This window comes from Embiotoca jacksoni, unplaced genomic scaffold (assembly GCF_022577435.1).
Source record: "Embiotoca jacksoni isolate LCO1_2020_lvr unplaced genomic scaffold, fEmbJac1.0.p SCAF_28, whole genome shotgun sequence".
Lineage (NCBI taxonomy): Eukaryota > Metazoa > Chordata > Actinopteri > Embiotocidae > Embiotoca > Embiotoca jacksoni.
Genome location: NW_027185379.1, coordinates 5,487,601 through 5,506,274, shown reverse-complemented (window position 1 = coordinate 5,506,274; position 18,674 = coordinate 5,487,601). Strand labels below are relative to the sequence as shown.

General features: G+C 44.5%; 1 protein-coding gene across 5 annotated transcripts; it reads left to right on the top strand.

Annotated features, from left to right (window-relative positions):
• The first annotated feature begins 226 nt into the window (after positions 1-226).
• Positions 227-18,672, top strand: LOC138205380 (bridge-like lipid transfer protein family member 2). 5 transcript variants are annotated; one of them, XM_069161360.1, is made up of 41 exons: positions 227-313; positions 883-1,018; positions 1,676-1,802; positions 1,955-2,004; positions 2,132-2,273; positions 2,357-2,475; positions 2,614-2,674; positions 2,748-2,934; positions 4,373-4,496; positions 4,607-4,731; positions 4,831-4,898; positions 5,000-5,136; positions 5,436-5,554; positions 5,958-6,151; positions 6,263-6,551; positions 7,137-7,342; positions 7,438-8,488; positions 8,593-8,784; positions 9,112-9,314; positions 9,562-9,680; positions 9,764-9,987; positions 10,102-10,292; positions 10,476-10,575; positions 10,700-10,899; positions 10,991-11,288; positions 11,370-11,527; positions 11,671-11,877; positions 12,044-12,143; positions 12,398-12,580; positions 12,654-12,775; positions 12,883-13,038; positions 13,850-13,971; positions 14,076-14,256; positions 14,439-14,525; positions 14,780-14,788; positions 15,063-15,173; positions 15,552-15,687; positions 16,105-16,229; positions 16,317-16,418; positions 17,098-17,232; positions 17,470-18,672. In XM_069161360.1, exons 2-41 carry the CDS (start codon positions 948-950, stop codon positions 17,653-17,655), a joined length of 6,717 nt encoding a protein of 2,238 aa, XP_069017461.1. In that variant the 5' UTR covers positions 227-313; positions 883-947; the 3' UTR covers positions 17,656-18,672. The 5 variants fall into 5 exon arrangements, with proteins under 5 accessions (XP_069017461.1, XP_069017456.1, XP_069017460.1 ...); XM_069161355.1 differs by having other exon boundaries at positions 5,400-5,554; XM_069161358.1 differs by having other exon boundaries at positions 228-313; positions 886-1,018; positions 5,400-5,554.
• Positions 18,673-18,674: the final 2 nt, after the last annotated feature.

The window sequence follows — 18,674 nt, the reverse complement described above, 5'->3', positions numbered from 1 at the left end:
TGTAAAAATCGAAGTTGTCTCTTCAGCTAAAATAGTTTTTTTTTTTAACATCGTCCACGTTTACCTATTGAGGAATTAGTTTGATGGTGACGTCATCTGTTGACGGAACACCTCGACGTTTCACCGCCCGGTGACGTCATCTGTTGACGTTTCACCGCCTGGTGACGCGGTCGGTGTCTCGCGTCCCTGGCGGAGCTCCAGCTGCTCCGGCCGGTCCGATGAGCACCGCGCTGAGCGCCAGTCAGCTGTCAAGACTCGCCCCGCTGCATGATGCCGCGCAGCGACAACCCGACGACGCGTTGAATATGTCAGGGTAAGTGACTTTGACGATTAGCTGGAGCCAACGTAGACCAAAACAACAACAACAACAACAACAAACATCTGGAACAGTTAGTAAACCGAGTGCTAACTTGTGCACCGGTTTTGGCAGCGGTGGCTAAGTTAGCGTTAGCATGCTACAATGCTAAGCACAGATTTTTCTGTATGATGACGCGGCGGCGAATATCTTTTATTTAACTATTTCGTGTGTGGGTACTTTTTTTGGGGGGGGGGTAACGCTGCCGCACCTGGACTATGGGTCTCTAGTGTTGAACCGGGAAACCCGTTTTGAACACGCTGTTAGCTGTGTGATAAAAGTTCCAGCTGCGCTTCGATTTGTAAGTTCATTAGCAACGTTAGCACTGGGAGGCTAGCCGTTGACGTTAGCGCGCAACTAACGGTTATTAATTTGCATATTGCAAAAAAAAAAAAAAAAAAAAAAAAAAAAAAAATGTTGCCCAAGACAATTGCGGGCGCCACGTGACTTATCAATCAGTGTTGGGCAGGTTCCGTGTCCGTGTCGTGTGACTGTAACGTGTTGACATGCCTTCCTGTCTTTGACAGCAGCTGATAGCAGATCGGGACTTGATGTCAAAGAGATTTCGGGGGTGTGAACAACTCGGGACACGATGTCTCTCCTGCTCACGTCCTGCCTTCTGATTGTCCTGCTGGGGACTCTGTTGTTATGTGCCATTTTCAGGTAAGTAATATGCGGGTTGCACCTTATTTGTCTGCGGCGCAGCTGCAAGGGGTGGAAGAAGTAATCAAGCTCCTTTTACTTCAGTACAAGTACAAGTACAAGTACAACACTGTGGGAATGAGCCACTACAAGTACAAGTACGTGAGCAGTGAAATGTCAGCGCTTTATGGAGGATAGTTTATGACTACCATTTCTGTTGCAATCATGTTTATGTGGCATTTCACTGCTGTGTATGTTTTTTTTCACCTTTTGTGACAAAGCATTTTTCATCTTATCTGAGTGAGGATTTAAATAGTTTAAATAGATTAAGATCAAATCCAATCTTTCGGTTTATCAGAAACATTCAACACATTGACATGGTTGATACTGGAGAAGAAGGAAATTAAAGATTATAATCTCAAAAGTAAATGTAAATTAAAGATGTAATGTATTTTTTCAAAAGAACAATGTTTGCCTCTTGAGATGTGGTGGAGTAAAAATATAAAACAAGGAAAGCACTAGTAGCTTGAATTTGTACTTGAGTAAATGTACTCAGTTACATCTCACCGCTGTGTAGCTGTGATTTCCATCACGTACAACTGGGTTTTAGATATTACCCAGATGTTTCCTTCAAATGATTTTGATTCGAAGACGTCAGCTGCCGTCTCGTGTCTCCAGGTGGCTCATCTGCACACTGGCTGTGCGATTCTTCCAGACGGCACTTAACGCTGATCTAAAGATCAAATCAGTGGGGCTGTTTTCTGTCCAAGGAGTTAGGATCCAGTTTCACCCCCAGCACACTCTGGTAAGACACACTGCGTTTACGTGACATTTATGTGGTGAGCTCATGCAATGCGGCCACTCCCCTGTCAGGGATATATGTTTGGCTCAGAAATGGCCAGACCGCATTCTATGTTGTTTGTCCACTTATTGATCTACTAACTCTCTTCATGACAGGAAATTGACAGAATATGGATTTCAAGTAAACTTCTGAACCAAGATTTACCGTGAGTTGTCATATAATTTGTCAGGAGTATAGTTTGATATACAATCTTGTAGCAAATAATTTATAGATGTTGATCCCTTATGTACGAAAGTACTCTTGAGAGAGTAACTGCATGTTTTTTATTTCAGGAGATATTTGGCATTGTGTGTCGGTGAAACCAGAGTCAGGTTTGACTTTCAAGCACCACTGAAACCTTTGGTGAAGAGGAGCCATGGAAACAAGTCTGGGAAGATTTCAGTCAGCCCCACAACACTGCGCTTTCTGTCACAAGTATGAAGGCTCACATTAGGTCCGCATTTTTTTTCCCATGCTGATTTGTTGGCAATATCTCACTTCCTGTCTCGTGTTTTCAGCTACTGTCATTCCACATCAGCTCGATCAATGTGATGGTGCTGAACCTAGCACTGACGGAGTCCCTATGGCACATGACTCTCACAGGTATCACCTTGTTACTCGACCACCAGAGTAAAAGGTAACTACATCTTTCTTTCTGTTTATTGTTTCTGTGTGCCACTGTTCTGATTTAAAGATTAATTTAACTGAAACACACTTGAAGGAATTATCAAAAAAAGAAACACTCGCATATTTCCTCTCGCAACATTTCTTGCAGGTTGGCGTGGGACTTCTCAGTCGGGCAGCTGAGCAGCAAAGTGCTTAAAAGCAGTCAGTTGGTGAGTTCAGTTACTGTCACGGAAATAGAAACTTGTGATTAAATGTGTGTGAATGATGTGCTCTCCATTGTAGGACATTTGTTTGGCTGAAGTGGCCCTGAGCCTGCTGCTGTCTGGAGATGTGAGCCTACCGGAGATGAAGCCGGGTTGTCTGTCCCTGAGTGTAAGGACACTTATAGCAGAGCTGCACGAGGGACTGTTCCTCAGCCAACTCCGGCTGCCCCCCGTCTCCGGCAAAGAGCCAGATCGTGATGCATCTGGTGAGCAAAGTTTAACCTCTTAAAAGTCAAAATAATCAGCAGAATAGTTGGGGAAAAAAATTAGTGATTCATTCTTCTGTAGCATATTTTTTGTGTCACAATTTTACCATCACAGGACATAAAATTCACAGTCTTGTGCAGATTATCTCTCCAGTTGCACTAATATTTGTTTTCCACTGGCTTTACATCTGATCATTTGTTTATTCTGAAACGTCGTGATGTTTTCCGTCATCTGTGATATTTTTAGCTGTTCTGCTAACTAGATAGAAAAAGCAGAAAAGGTCATGTCGTTGCGCTTTACTGACGTCTGTGAGTGTTTGAAATGTGCTTAATGATCAAAGGCAAATGCAAATGTATGCATTTTTTCTCTTTTTTTTCTTGATATAACGACACTTAGTTAGAACTAAAGATGATTTATTGTTAAAAGTATAACACCATAAACACAGACATGGTTATTGCTGGCAGTTCTGCTAAAATAAATACACACCAACCGCTACAGGGGGGAAAAGGGAGAAAATGAAACATAAGCTCACTCAGGAATCTCCATGTGAAACATATTTTTAGATCGCCAGAAACAAAAGCATGAAAGTGATGCTGCTAGTGATTTAACTTTTGACCATAATTCCCAGGATGCTTTACGTTTCCAGCCACAATCACTTGTTACATTCAGAAGCCGCCTTCTCTGAACAAGGAGCTGCAAATTGAAGTGGAGCTGTCTTAAATAATATGCATATTGGAGAATATTGCAACATGCCACTGGCTCATATCAAGTGTCAAAAAAATATTTATTTACCCTTCTGAACCTGAAGCAGTTTCTGTGTGGTTTTTGCTCATTTTTCACTGAACCAGCAGGTCTTGCAGCTGCATGGATACAATTAAAAATGTTCACTTATTGTTTGATTTTTTTGTTATGTCATAAATTATAAAAGACAAAAAACAAGTTGAATTTCAACAGTATATTTTACAAAAACTGAAAAAAGATGCAAACTATTTATTTTTACAAAATGAGACATGTGGACTATATTGATTTTCATATCACTGATTATTTTAACCTGAGATGTTGTTATTTATCCTGACGCAAATGTTCGATGCACATGATTTGGATTGTCTGAAATTTAGAAACTCAACGGTAATTTAAATTTTTACAGTTTCTGGCTGATTGATGATGTAATTTTGGCGATTTTTAAAACAATCTTTTTTTATATAAGATAACATGCCTTTCAAACCCCCACCCGGTTGTGCGGTTCAGAGATTTAAATTCAAAATGTGATTTCATATATGGCGCATTTTTGAATTGTTTGGGAATTTTTTTTCACAACTGTTTAATAGATTATTTAGAGCCAATGCAATCGAGATAATTTGGGGATTGAGATTTCTGATAAAACTATACATAACTTTGATGTATAATAATAATAATAATAATGCTGTTCTCTTTCAGAGTGTGAAAAGCATGATTTCATCCAGACTGAGGCTGTGGATCGGTTCCATCAGCTCGTTCCCCACAAGGTCAATGTGGAATTTGATAATACAAACGTAACGCTGTCCATGCACAGCCAGAAACGGTGAGTCAACATTTTACCGTGAGCTTTATACGTTGTATTCTGCAAGTAGGTGACAAGTCTATTGATCTGTTGATTCAGTCCTTTCAAGAGACGTTTTCCTTTCTGTACAGACACCTGAACTGGACTCTAAAGTCCTTAAAGGTCTTCTACGGACGCGACGATGAGCAGCTTCATCTTAAAAGTTTCACTCCTAAGCTGAGCTTTCCACAGAGCAGCCTGGAGCTCCTTCTCGAGGGTCAGTGGACAGATGGGCCCCACACGCAACGCAGAGAGAGTTTGGCTGGAGGAAGAAAAAAAAAACTATGAATAACAAATTGTTTTATTTCATTGGCAGATGGACTTCTGCTTTCTCAAAGTAGGCAAAGAATCCTTTGTGTTAACACTCTGAAGACGGCCCTGCAGGTGAGAAAGACGCCTTTTGGTCACATTACTTGTTTTATATATGTTTTATAATGTATTACTCATAATGTTGACTTTGTCTCTTTATGTTCTTCTAATTTTAGATCACATCAATTGACATCTCCGGGTCATTCACAGTCAACACTTGCATCATTCACTACCGTCACCAGGAGTTCTCTCATTGGCTCAATCTATTTCCATGGGAACAGCTACTCCACAGGAAGGAAGCCCAAAGAAAGAGGCAAGCGTCAGAGTAAAGCTCAAAGGTTTAGATTGCCAGATGTAAATTAATACTCATATCGGGAGATTATAAACACATATATCTTCTGTGACACCCTTAAAGGTTCTCTTGAATATTTGGATCCGTGTCCTGTGTGAGACGTCTCCCACAGCAGTGACGATAACATACTAATACCTTTTACGATCTTCTCTTCCTTATCCATGCTTGTGTTTGTGCATCACTCATTCTGTATTGTTTTTCCATGACCTTATTGTGTTATGTAGTCCGTTAGATTATTTGCCCATCCTCCTCTTCCTCAGGCGCCTCCCTCACCTGGACGCCCCTGTGATGATCACCTCCTCCGTGTCCAACGTCAATGTGTCTGTTCAGCTGGGAGACACAACACCTTTTGCTCTCGGCTTCCTCTCTGCCAGTGCAGGTACTGCAGGTCTTTTACATAAACAGCAAGAAACGCAGGTGAATGTCATATGATGTTATTGCTGTGTTGCAAGATGAGACCACTGCTGCTGTAATGTTTACACACTGTGGTGAGCGGTGGCGCTTCATGTTATTACTTTACAGCAGGCACAAGTCCTGCACTATTCTCGCTGCACATTTTCAACTTCCATTAATTGTCAACCTTGTTCAAAGATGCCAAACTAAACTGGATAAATTCTTTTCTCTGGGAGCCTTTTAAATGTTACACATGAACTCATGATCCTTTGACCCCTGTTGACTCTTCACAGCTTCTGACTTGAATCGCAGCACTGGAACAAAACAGGATATTTTTACCTCAAAGTAATGTTCATGTAAAGTGACTGCATTCCTCTTTGTGTTTGTAGAACTGCAGCATCTTCTGGACCTTAAAGTGGACAAAGAGAGCCAAGAGTGCCAAAATGTGCACCAGCGTGCCTCGCTGTCCCTGGACAACTTCTGGTGGAGAGTGGGTCAGGGCTCTCATATCCAGCAGGCGCCCCACCCTCCCGGTAAACACGTGTGGGGAGAAGCGCTAATTCTGGACTCCCTCAGTCTTCAGGTAAGAGCACAAACAAAGGAAGCCTTTAGAAATATGTTTTATTGGGTGTGTAATGATGCTCAAGATTATTATTAAAAAAAATGTTGTACTCCTTATTTCTTTTGCTTCAAGGGGAGTCTCAACCGAGCCCACATGGAGTCGAGTTGCCAGTCTCCGAGTCTGAGCGTGGAGTCCAGTCTGAAAGGGCTTCAAGTGGAGCTTTCAGAGACCTGTGCACTGTGTCTGTCTCGCCTGCTGTCCCTCCTGTGTGTTACCCGGGACGCAGGGCCACAGCTGCCGGATGTGGCTGCAGTGTCTCCATCCTGTGACGAAGCTGTCCAACCCTCACAGCTACACCTGCTTTTTAAACTGGACTGTTGTCTGGAGGATGTTAATGTGTTCACGCTCTCTAATGTGGCAGGTAGGAAGATTGTTTGTGAAAATTTTTAGTTTTGGATGTACAGAATGTATATGGTGTACCACCTAGTCATTTGACTGAAAAGAGAGGTCCTAAATTTTCTATTTTTATTTGTCAAGCACGCTTTCTTTTACTCTGCTGCGACTGTACTTAAGTACAAATAATTTGTACTTAAGTACAGTATTTGAGTAAATATTCTTACATTCCACCACTGCTAAATATTAACGATGGCTCTCCATTTCAATTGTGATAATTTGTTCTTATGTGACCGAAAACGTAATCTTTTTTTTATTTTAGACAGCTAGTCGGATGAAATCAGTTCCTTTGAAAGACATTTTTCACTTTCTCTGTTTTATTTTTTAATACACAAAGCAATCAAGACCGTAATCAGCCGATTCTTTGTTAGTTACAGCCCCAGATTTGGCATAAACAAATACATGTCAGAGAAAATCTCCCCCTTACAAATTTCCTCTTGACTTTTTTTGTTTAGTTGGTTCAAATAACATAACACACAAATAATTCTCTCCTCTGGCTTTCTGTCATCACCTTTGATTATTATCTTTGATTATTTTTTTGTGTTCCCGTTAGGAGCTGTGTCTTTGCGGATGGACACTGTCAGAGTCCTGAGCTCCGCTGAGAGCTCCAGGGTGTCTCTACAAGGGGTGAGCTTGTCTGCTGTCAAGACACTCACAGAGAACATGGAAACATGTTGCCCCGCCTCCCAAACTCTCACACCTGTGGTCAGACTCACCTCAATAACCTTCTGGTACCACATCACCACCCACACCCTGCAGGTAATCACATCTCGAGAAGTTTGAATTTCTCCCTTCATATTGTAGCTCTGTCAGTTTATTTCAGGATTTATGCATATCTCGATTCCTTTAATCAGATTCAATGTGAAGAGGATCTCACTGTTGAATGGACGCCACCCGACCACATGGTCTTATATCAGCACATGACAGACGCCCAAGCCTGTTGGTGTATGCTGTACGGAGAGAAAGGAGAAGACGGGCCGGTCAAACCTGTGCACGCCGAAGCGGCGTCGGGTCAGATTAGAGGGCTGTGTGTGCGTGTTGAACTGGGCTGCACTCGTTTAACGGCCCATGTCAGTGAGCAGAACTATATCCTGCTGCACACGGACACCCTCTCGGTCTCGACGCATGCCGGGTCCATGCACGTACGCTCCCCTTCGCTGATCTTCAACTTTGATGGCAACAACATCGTCTCATTTAACGGCCTGGATGTGGAGACGCACGCTGAGCTGACGGAGATGCAGCTGCACCGAGACACTTTCCCCTTCCTCGCCACTCCTCACAACCGTGTCTGGGTCATCACTTCCCCTTCCCTGGCAGTCGAGTTCCCCTACCAGTACAACTTCTCAAACACCTTTGACATGGCCATCAGCGTGCAGAAGTGGTTGAAGACTCTCCATCGCTCCCCGAGCCAGGCCCCTACCATCCAACATCTGCCTCCTGACCTCGTGTTCAAAATCAGCCAGTTCTCCTTCGTCTTCCTGGACGACGTCTTCGAAATCAAGCTGCGAGACAACTACGAGCTGATGAAAGACGAGAGCAAAGAAAGCGCAAAGCGTCTGCATCTTCTGGATAAGAAGGTGGCAGATTTGCGCAAGCAGCACGGAGAACTTCTGCCCGCCAGAAAGATAGAAGAGCTGTACAGTTCGCTGGAGAAAAAGCACATTGAGATCTACATCCAGCGTTCACGCCGCCTCTACGCAAACACACCCATGAGGAAGTCTCTGCTGACCTGGACTGTGTCTGACCTGGAACTAGTGGCCCTGGCAGATCAGTCCCTCCATGGGCCAGAGAGGGTGAGAGAGCAGCTGAGGGACATTGACAAGGTCAGTCCCTTCCCCAGAGATGGACTCCCTCTGGTGGTCCAGTGGTGCCGTGCAGTCAAGTTTACGCTAGCCGCATTTTTGGGTAAGACTTTACTGCAACACATTTCAATGAAACGCCTCAGAGGTTTAGCTTAAAGCAGCATATTCAAAATGACTGATTGTTTTACTGCCATTCCTTTGTGCCAGTGAGAATTCGCGACTACCCTCGTTACCTCTTTGAGATCCGTGACTGGGAGCTGTCGGGGCGTCTGATTGGGACAGAGCAGGATGGACAGGCAAGAGCTCATCGTAAAGAGACGGTCCCACTCGGTCCACCATGGGGAGATGTAACGGTCCACAGGAACATGCCGCCTCTCAAATTCTACTACGACTTTAAATGTAAGTCATAGCTCTGATGTTGGACAGTGTCCTGTGTGGATATGTGAGAGGTAGTGTTTTATTTTCAGTTCCCCTGACGGGTTAAATTACTGCTTTCGAATGAGCAGTGACTGTTTGTGACTAAAACAGCCGTTACAAAGATAGAAGACAACAGGTGTAAGGAAAGCACAATCAATAATTATTACGTCATTAAATCATTATTAGTATTTGAGCAAAAACAGTCATGACCATAGTTTCAGCCACAGTTATGCAGCTTGAATGTTATGTGAGCCTCACTCGTTTAGAATTAATGTCTCACAACGAAACTGTCGTCGGCTCTTTTTGCAGCCAACATCTCTCTGTACACAATTGTGTGGGGGCCGTGTTGGGACCCTGCCTGGACTCTGATTGGGCAGTCAGTTGACTTGCTAACCAAACCCATGGTTGATCCATCACCTCCTCTGGCCTGGTGGGACAAAAGTCGTCTCCTTCTGCACGGCCACTGGGTCATGGACATCGATCAGGCCAATCTTCATCAGCTCGCTACAGAGGTAAAACACGTACAGCCTGTTCCACATATCTGTTCCACATATCTGTTCCACATATCTGTTCCACATATCTGTGCAGGAAGAGGTTCAGCAAAATTTGTTCATGCTTTCTGATATCAGTCAGTTTATTTCAATGTTTTAGGCCACTTTCGCTTTATGTTTTTCTTTTTTAACTGAGCTTCAATTTGTGAAGCTGAACCCACTTTTATGAAACATTTATTTTGTTTAACTTAAGCTTACATTTTTACAGGACCCCTATAATACCACAGAAAATTTGCACTGGGAGTGGAATAAGCTGAACTTTGACTGGAAACCTGGACAGTTTGTTTTTAAGGGGGACTTGGATGTGAACGTCAGGACAGCATCAAAGTAAGCGGAGGCACCGGACGTAACATCAGCGGGTAACTGTGTCGAGAACTATTTTGTGATAAACATGCCTTTTTTCATTCTAGGTATGATGATATCTGTTTCCTGCACCTACCCAACCTGTGTATGACCCTTGACCTCCAGTGGCTTTGCCATGGCAACCCCTACGACCACCACGCTGTAATGCACTGCTGTGCAGAGAGCACTGCAGATGTGACCTCAGGACAACCTCATGACTCTTACAGAGCCTTTCGTTCTGAGAACCTCAACCACTCCATCACCATGGACCTTAACCAGCACTGTGGCACAGGTATGTACAACTCGATTACCTCCCGCATCTAACTGAGCTCAACCCAATTCAAATAAAAACCAGAGATAAATATGAGTTTTACTGTAGACAGTTGTATGTATTTTTTCCGAGTAGAACCCCCCCAACCCAGAATCCTGCTGTACAGCAGCACATTGCGCTGGATGCAGAACTTCTGGGCCACCTGGACGAATGTATCCCGACCAATCTGCAGAGGCAAACTCTTCCACAGCCTCAGGCCGCTCCGCAAGAAGCTCGGTCAGCACTACAAACAGATGTCCTACACAGCTGCCTTCCCACAACTACAAGTAAGTATTTTTTTTGGCTGCTGAAATAATCCTCTAAAAAAACAGCTCCATTTTTTTTTACCATGAAATTTTGAGTTGTACACACCATACCGTGTTGTTAGTTTTTGACAGTCAATTTAAGTAGTGTGTCCCTCGATTTCTGTATCTGCCATATGTGTGCATTACGTATTGTGTATCCTTTAGGTGCATTACTGGGCCTCCTTCGCCCAGCAGAGAGGTGTCCAGGTGGAGTGCAACAAAGGCCATGTCTTCACTCGAGGAGCACAGAGACTTATTCCGCAGGGTAAGAATTATACGATTCGGTAAAAGCAACTCAGTCCCAACAACAAATGACTCCCAACATACCATTAAAAGGTATCTATATTTGTTTAATGCCGATGCGTGTATGTGTTTGTGTGGCGTCTCAGCTGGCACTGTGATGAGGAGACTGATCTCTGAATGGAACGTGACTCAGATGGTCAGCGAGCTCTCTCAGGTGACAGTTCACCTGATGGCCTCCACCTGGGACGAGACAGCCGACCACCAGACCAACGCTCAGGTGAAGAAGACCCACCTGCTCAGCCTGTCGTCCCTCAGCTACCAGCGACAGAGCAACCGCATGGAGGAGGTAAAAGGCCAGAGCCTGGAGGCAGGCGTTTAAACCGATTTTTCCCTGTGGCCGCATGAAAGAATACGATCGCCTTTAATGTGTCTGACAGGAGGTGAACACGAAGGACGAGACGAATGCTTCTTACACTCACAAGCTGCGTCTGGTGGACCTGCGGGGCTCCTGGACAACCACCAACAGGAACATAGCCTTCGGGCTGTATGACGGTTACAAAAAGGCATCTGTGCTGAAAAGAAATCTCTCCACCGAAGCTCTGAAGGGTCTGAGAATCGACACGCAGGTGCAGACCAAGAAGCTCAAACGCTCTCCCTCCAACTACTCTCCAACCGCAGCTCCCACCACACCTGTTGTGCCCGCCGTCAGTCGGGCAGAAAAAAGCCAGAACGAAGGTGAGGAAACCGCTCGACTTAGAAGACAACAGTTACGTTTTAAGATCCGCTAATGTCCCGCTTTTGCACTTCACTCTTCAGGGACATCGATGCTGCAGAAGCTGATCGAGGAAACGGACAAGTTTGTGGTGTTTTCCGAGGAGGACTCCGGCGTGAGCGACCAGCTGTGTGGCATCGCAGCCTGTCAGACCGACGACGTCTACAACCGCAACTGGTTTATCGAGTTGGTCAACTGTCAGGTAAACACAGTGACGGGAGCAGTTTTATTTCTATAATTTATTGGTTTGGTTCGCATCTTTTCTCTCCACCAAGTTCAAGGAGAGCTGGTGAATTATCTGACCGTCCGTTTGTTTTTAATCCTCCTCCTGTTTTGCTTTACAAGATGATGCTGCGTGGCACAGAGACAGCAGGCTGTGTGCTGGTGTCTGCAGCGAAGGCCCAGCTGCTGCAGTGCGAGCACCACCCCGCCTGGTACAGCGACACCCTGAAGCAGAAGACCACCTGGACCTGTCTGCTGGATGGCATGCAGTACTTTGCCACCATGGAGCCCAACCCATCTGAGCAGGAGGACAGGCAGCTGTGGTTGGAGGTGGGCTCAGAATAATTCAAATAAAAAATAATTGGCAGATGAATTGCTATTGAAAGTAATTGGTAGCTGAAGCCTTGCTGTAACACGTCACAATTAATCAGCTGAGTTTGCTACAACATCACCAGCTCTGATTTTCTCTTCTCAACTGTTCGTTGTTGTGTTTTAGGTGAAAAACATCGAGGAGCACCGGCAGCGTAACCTGGACTCGGTGCTGGAGCTGATGGAGAGCGGCCAGGCTGTGGGAGGAATGGTTAGCACCACTACAGGTGTGGCACTGCTCACACAAGACTGTTCTCCCTCACCACATTAGCTTCCTCCTCATCCCACAGTGTGGTCTGGGGAAAAACAAATGCATTCCCTGCAGGGCACTTACCACACCGGCTTTAAAAATAGCAGTGATTGATTTTGTGTCCGCTGTATGCTGAGAGCTGCAGCACGTCCTGATGTATTTATTTCTGAACGTATGTTTGTAAAGTGATTCTGATTAAAAGCAATTAATTTTGCTTTCTGATGATCACAGACTGGAACCAGCCGGCGCAGGTGAATGAGGCTCAGCAAGTTCAGCGAATCATCTCGCGCTGTAGCTGCCGGATGCACTACATCAGTTACAGTCATGACATCAACCCAGAGCTGGCCACGCAGATCAAACCCCCGGAGCTGAGGAACAGCCACGAGAAAGAGGACCTGCTGAAAAAACAGGCCGGTGAGTGGGATCAAAGTGGACTAAATTTCCCCACTGTGGGATTAATAAAGTCTAAATCGAAATCTTCTTTCAGGGGCTGTGGACACATTCACGCTCATCCACCATGACCTTGAGATATCCACCAACCCTGTTCAGTATGCCATGATCCTGGACATTGTCAACAACCTGCTCCTACACGTGGAGCCCAGACGCAAGGTGGGCGGCCGCATCCGCTGGTCTCCATTTAGAATAGATTTCCACGTCTGCACTAATGTTTAGTCTTTGCTCACGCTGTGTTTTTATCCTCCGTCTTGTGTGTCCAGGAGCACAGTGAGAAAAAGCAGCGAGTGCGTTTCCAACTGGAAATTTCCAGTAACCCCGAGGAGCAGCGCAGCAGCATCTCACATCTCCAGGAGGCAGTTCGGCAGCACCTGGCTCAGATCAGACGCCTCGAGAAACAGATTTACTCCAACATCAGGGTGAGCCAATCAGTGCTTTATAACTCAATCAACTGTAATTTAAAGCAGGGGATTTATCAGGAAAAAATTAATTAATTTTTTTTTTTTTTTTTTTTTTTTTTTTTTTATGTAATGTGCAATCACGAATGAATGAATAGAATAAATAGGTCTATTTAATAGTTCAACATTACTTTAAGCTCACTTGGTTTTATAATCTTAAACAAATTGTCCACAAAATCAGCCTTCTGTCATTATGAATGTTCCTTTTATTAAAAGGAAAATTTCCTGCTAGAGTCAAACAGTGAACTTGATTTTGTAAATTGAAGCTTCATACATGCAGAATACTGCATGTGTGTTTATAGAGAAAAAAAAACAAAAACATGGTTCCAGAGGGAGCCGTAGGTTGTCTGACACCTCAAATAATGTCAATTAAATCAGTGGCGTTTGGGTCTGCAAGTCTGAAAATGAGGATGATGTGGTTGTGGAGTTCAAAAGAAGTACGCTTTCAGGACATTTGTAGCCGCTATTGCTCTGCACACACCTGAATCTCCAACACAACTTAGTTCTGTCCGGCCTCACGGTAAATGTGTGCATCCGGTCTGAGAGTCTTAAAAGCAGACCTACGAACGCGACTGAAACGGAAAGAAGCTCCACCATCAACTGGAATGACGAATGATGAAGATAATTTGTGTTCATTACTTAACTAATGCAGACATGTACAAGGTTGTTTTTTTGTTTTTTTGTTTTTTTTTCGTGAAATTACACCTTTAAATTTATTCCATGTTGAAATCTTTGAAAACATGAAACATTTTCTTCCTTCGTCATCTCGCAGGCACAACTGGAGGAACTGAGCGGCGATGAACTGATGGAGATCAACACACGACTGCAGAACCAGCTGAACCAGGAGAAGAACGACATGCAGATGAAGAGCGAAGAGCTCAACATCCTCATCAGGTCTCTCCTCAGAACTGATTAACATCCAGCACTGAGAACATACCGTATGGCTCACAGGTAAAAAAAAAAAGAAAAAAAAAGAACTCGTGTATTGTGTCCTCCAGGTGTTTTAAAGATTTCCAGCTGCAGCGAGCTAACAAGCTGGAGCTGCGTAAACCCCCAGAGGACGTGAGCGTGGCGAGGAGAACGGAGATCTACTTCGCCCAGGCCCGCTGGTGTTTGACCGAAGAGGACGGACAGCTGGGCATCGCCGAGCTGGAGCTGCAGAGGTTCATGTACAGCAAGGTGAGCAGATGCCGCTCTCTCATCCAGACGGTAGAAATATTCCTGCTGCCTCCCGCAGCAGCCCAGGAATTCATCGGCTTTAGCGCTTCTTTATTTCAAGAGCTGTCAGAGGACAACAGATGTTGCATAATATTCTCTCGTTGACAAATTGATAACTCCCTCTGAAAACTTTCTCCCGACAGCTGAACAAGTCTGACGACACAGCAGAGCATCTTTTGGAGCTCGGCTGGTTCACAATGAACAACCTGCTGCCGAATGCATCGTACAAGGTAAATGCAGAATATTCCAATTTGGCTGCTTCGATTTTTGTTCACAAAGTGTTGATATTTACTTAGTGTTGTAGCCTTTATTGTACACCAGACTGGCTATTGTCTTCAATACTAAAACTCAAGTTTACATTTGGACGCTTCCTCTTTAGAATTAAGCTCAATGCCATCCGTGACAGACCTTTTTTTTTTGTAAACTACACTCAGGCAAGTGTCAACCTGTGTTGACGTATTTATTCCTGGTTTCCTCTGTGCAGCGTGTGAGGGTATGTACTGTTACCAGAATGTGACACCTGTGTTGACTCCATCGTGTTTGTGCAGATGGGATCAATGAACAGCTCTTTATTCTGTGTTGCATGGACACTCGAGGAGTCATAGAAGCATGTGTCACCAGGGACGCATCATAAATTCATTTGGTGTTGTCCCTCGTGTGCTCATATCATCACTAATACGTGCCGTTTGATGTTGAAAGTGTGTGTTTTCAAACTGAACCTCACCAGAGCTTCGTTTTGCTGATGTTAACGTTCTCTTCCTGTCCAGGTCGTGCTTCGTCCTCAGAGTAACTGCCAGTCAGGGCGACAGTTTGCTTTGCGTATCTTCAGTAAAGTGCGCCCCCCAGTGGGAGGAATCTCTGTGAAGGAACACTTTGAGGTGAGGAATATTAATGTGAATATTGTAATTACTTCCTCAAAGTAACTTGGATTATTGCAATGGAGTTATTTTTGATTACTTTTCTAACAAATCGTTTAAACTGGGCAATAAAGCTGAAATGTCCTAAAAAAAAATGTCGGGACGGAGACAGAAGACATCACTGCGTGGAGAAAAGATGCAAAGCTGCAGAATGAATCTTATGTTCTATATATGAGCCGTTTACCAAAAAGAATAGAAGTGAATGGAACCCCTTTGTAATCACCAACATTTTGAAAAGCGACTGATTTAATTCCATATTTTTTTCCTCATGAACTGTAACTGTTTACTTTTATTTTGTAATTGAATTGAATATATAAAACCAGTTGTTTTCATCATCAGGTGAACGTGGTGCCGCTCACCATCCAGCTCATGTACCAGTTCTTCAAACGGATGATGGGCTTTTTCTTCCCGGGGCGAAATGTCGAAGAGGAGGAGGTCACTGACGAGGAGGACAAATTTAGATTGGTTACCACTGGTATGTTTTTGTCAACAACAGTAGGATGAGCAGCCTTCATCATCATCAGCCTCCGATCTCTCCGTGTGATCACCAGGCTGCAATATATGCCGACTCGCCGATCAATAATAGTTTCCATTTTCTCTCCTAGACGTGTCTGTCTGTGTGTGTCTGTCTGTGTGTGTCTGTCTGTGTGTTTCTGTGTGTGTGTTTCTGTGTGTGTCTGTGCGTGCATGTGCATGTGCAGTGTTGAATTTCTCATGTTATGTCATCCCTCTGAGCTATGAAGAGACTGTCACTCTGGATATGACCTTGAAAACGTGTGTGTGTGTGTGTGTGTGTGTGTGTGTGTGTGTGTGTGTGTGTGTGTGTGTGTGTGTGTGGGGAGAGTCACCCAGAGGCCACAGCACTGTTGCTAATCTGGTCTGCGTGTCACAGGTATCCCTGTCAAGCCTCGGCCGTCGTCAGAGGACACCATGGGCGCCATGGGCCCCAGCAAAGGTGTCGCCCAGGGACTGAACCGCACCGCCGGGGTCAGGAGGTCATTCAGGAAACCTCCGGAGGTGAGGGAGCCTTTCGTGTTCCCTCAGATGTTCAAATAATCCCAGTTCAGAGAAATTGAAGTGGTACTGAATCATTTCCTCCGTCAGCATCCGGTGGACGACATCGATAAGATGAAGGAGCGAGCGGCGATGAACAACTCCTTCATCTACATCAAGATTCCTCAAGTGCCCCTGTGTGTCAGCTATAAGGTGTGTTTCTGCTCCTGAGCTCTACTTTCTCTTACGATCCAGTCCCCCCCCCCCTCATCACAGCGGTTCACGAGTTCCAACACAAACAACTGTATAACTTAAGGCTTGAAAGACCTCTGGGACAGCTCTGGTCATTCATACAAACATATCTCAAATTTGGAAAAACACTTTCATAGCTTCCTGCGTTAATCAGACAAGTGTGTAATAAAGAATATGAATCAGGATAAAACAGAAAGAGAAGTATGAAAAATCCTAAGATATGTTTTAATGATCTGACACAGATATTAAAATGATTGTGTATTGGACTGGTATGCCGGTAGATGAAGTCATGTCGACGTCATCTCCTGGTTGACTCACTGCTCTCATCACTGCAGCAGCAGGAAAACAAAGTTAGCGGTCAGCTGGTGAACTCGGTTGCAGGAGACCAAAAACAGAGCTGGAATAGAGGGAACACCGGACTTGATGTTGCTCTGACTTTAGGATGTGTAAATAAGAAGTTGTTTACCAGCAGGTTCACAGGATGAACTTAAAAAAAACGATTTCATTTCGGTGTTGTGTTTACAACTTGTTTCCAAAAGTCGATATGTAGTGTATTTCTGACCAAACGAAGCGCTGCTCTGCTCCCAGTCTGATCTTTGTTTTGTTCTGTAATGTTTCTCTTGTTGTTTGTCCTCCTCAGGGAGAGAAGAGCAGTGTGGACTGGAAGGACCTGAACCTGGTTCTTCCTTGTTTGGAGTACCATAACAACACGTGGACGTGGCTCGACTTCGCCATGGCTGTGAAAAGGGACAGCCGGAAAGCACTTGTAGCGCAGGTACACGCGATCGCTCAATATTCACATTTCAGGGGGTTTAAAACCACATCACAGGCGCTTACCTTACTTTTAAAAGATGTTTTTCTTCAGGTTAACCTTCATTGCGGACCGCGTGCGTCGCAGAATTTATTTACCTTTCGCTAAAGAACGACCGGCAGCAGGAAATGTATGAACTCTGCTGTGACATGGTCACATTCGCTATTTATAAACCTGCCCTCGTTGCTCCCGGCTGCTCAGATGATAAAAGAGAAGCTGCGTCTGAAGCCGGCTTCGGGCTCAGACCTGCGGGGGAAGGCGTCTGAAGGGAAGTCGGACAACAGCCTGCAGCAGCAGGAGGAAGACGAGAAGGCGCGTCTCCTCATCGGCCTCAGCAGCGCAGACAAGAGCTCCGGCAAGAAGAGCATCTTCAGTCGTCGCAAGTGACGCGACGTCGGGACACACCCGACACCGTATCACAACGAGCCCGCTGAACGTGTTGAGAAGTTCCTCCTGATGTCACTCCGATTTGAATCTGACCCCCTCCGGGATTACCAGGGTGCCATTTTGACCAAATATCTATATTATGTCGTCTATTTTTTTGTTTTGTTTTTTTGTTTGTGCCATTAAAAAAAAAGAAAAAAAAAGTGTGTTTCCGCATTTCACGAACTCTGCGACGTCGGGGAAACGACGGCCGCTCGGTTTGCGTTGAATGCGGCGAGGAAGACGTACGTGGCTCTTCGCTGTCGCCGGTTCCTCTGCTCCTGCAAACGCAGCACAGAGAGCACGTTGTCCCGCTGGCTCGGGAACACACTGCACATCGCCGCGTCTGCTCCGGTAAATAGGACTCCCGTCGAAAAGCTTCTACACGGTCGGCTGTAAAAAACAAAAAAAACAACAAAAAAAAAAGTTACTTTGTGAATCGCCAGAAATAAATATATCAGAATATGTTTTATCAATTAAAGCTGAAAGGTCGTTGATCAAGGCTGCATGATTGTCACTCTTGACAGGACAGGCCTTTTCCCACTAGAGATTTTATATTTGTGCGCGTCGCTCAGCTCGCTGATTTTCTGTACCTCACCTCAGTGCAATATATGAAGAACAGAGCAGCAGAAACATGTCGTGTTGTAAAATGTGGCCCTTGGTTTGATGGTATTGTGGCAAAAAAAAAAAAAGAAATCAATGTTGCAGCTAATTGCAGAGTTTTGTAATTTTAACACTGAAGCACTTTTTATCAAAGTATTTTGATATTTTTGTAACCACAGTTGTTTTCTGTTGAATTACTTGTTTAACTGTTGCAGAAGGCCTGTTATTTACATTTCTACTCGGAACAACAACAACACCACAACAACAACAACAACTCCATGAACATTTCAGTGAAAAGTATCATAAAGCATCAGATGTTTCACCTTTCTATCAGCTCTGTGTCTTCTTGTTTCTCCGTTAATAAACGTGTTAAAAGAGTC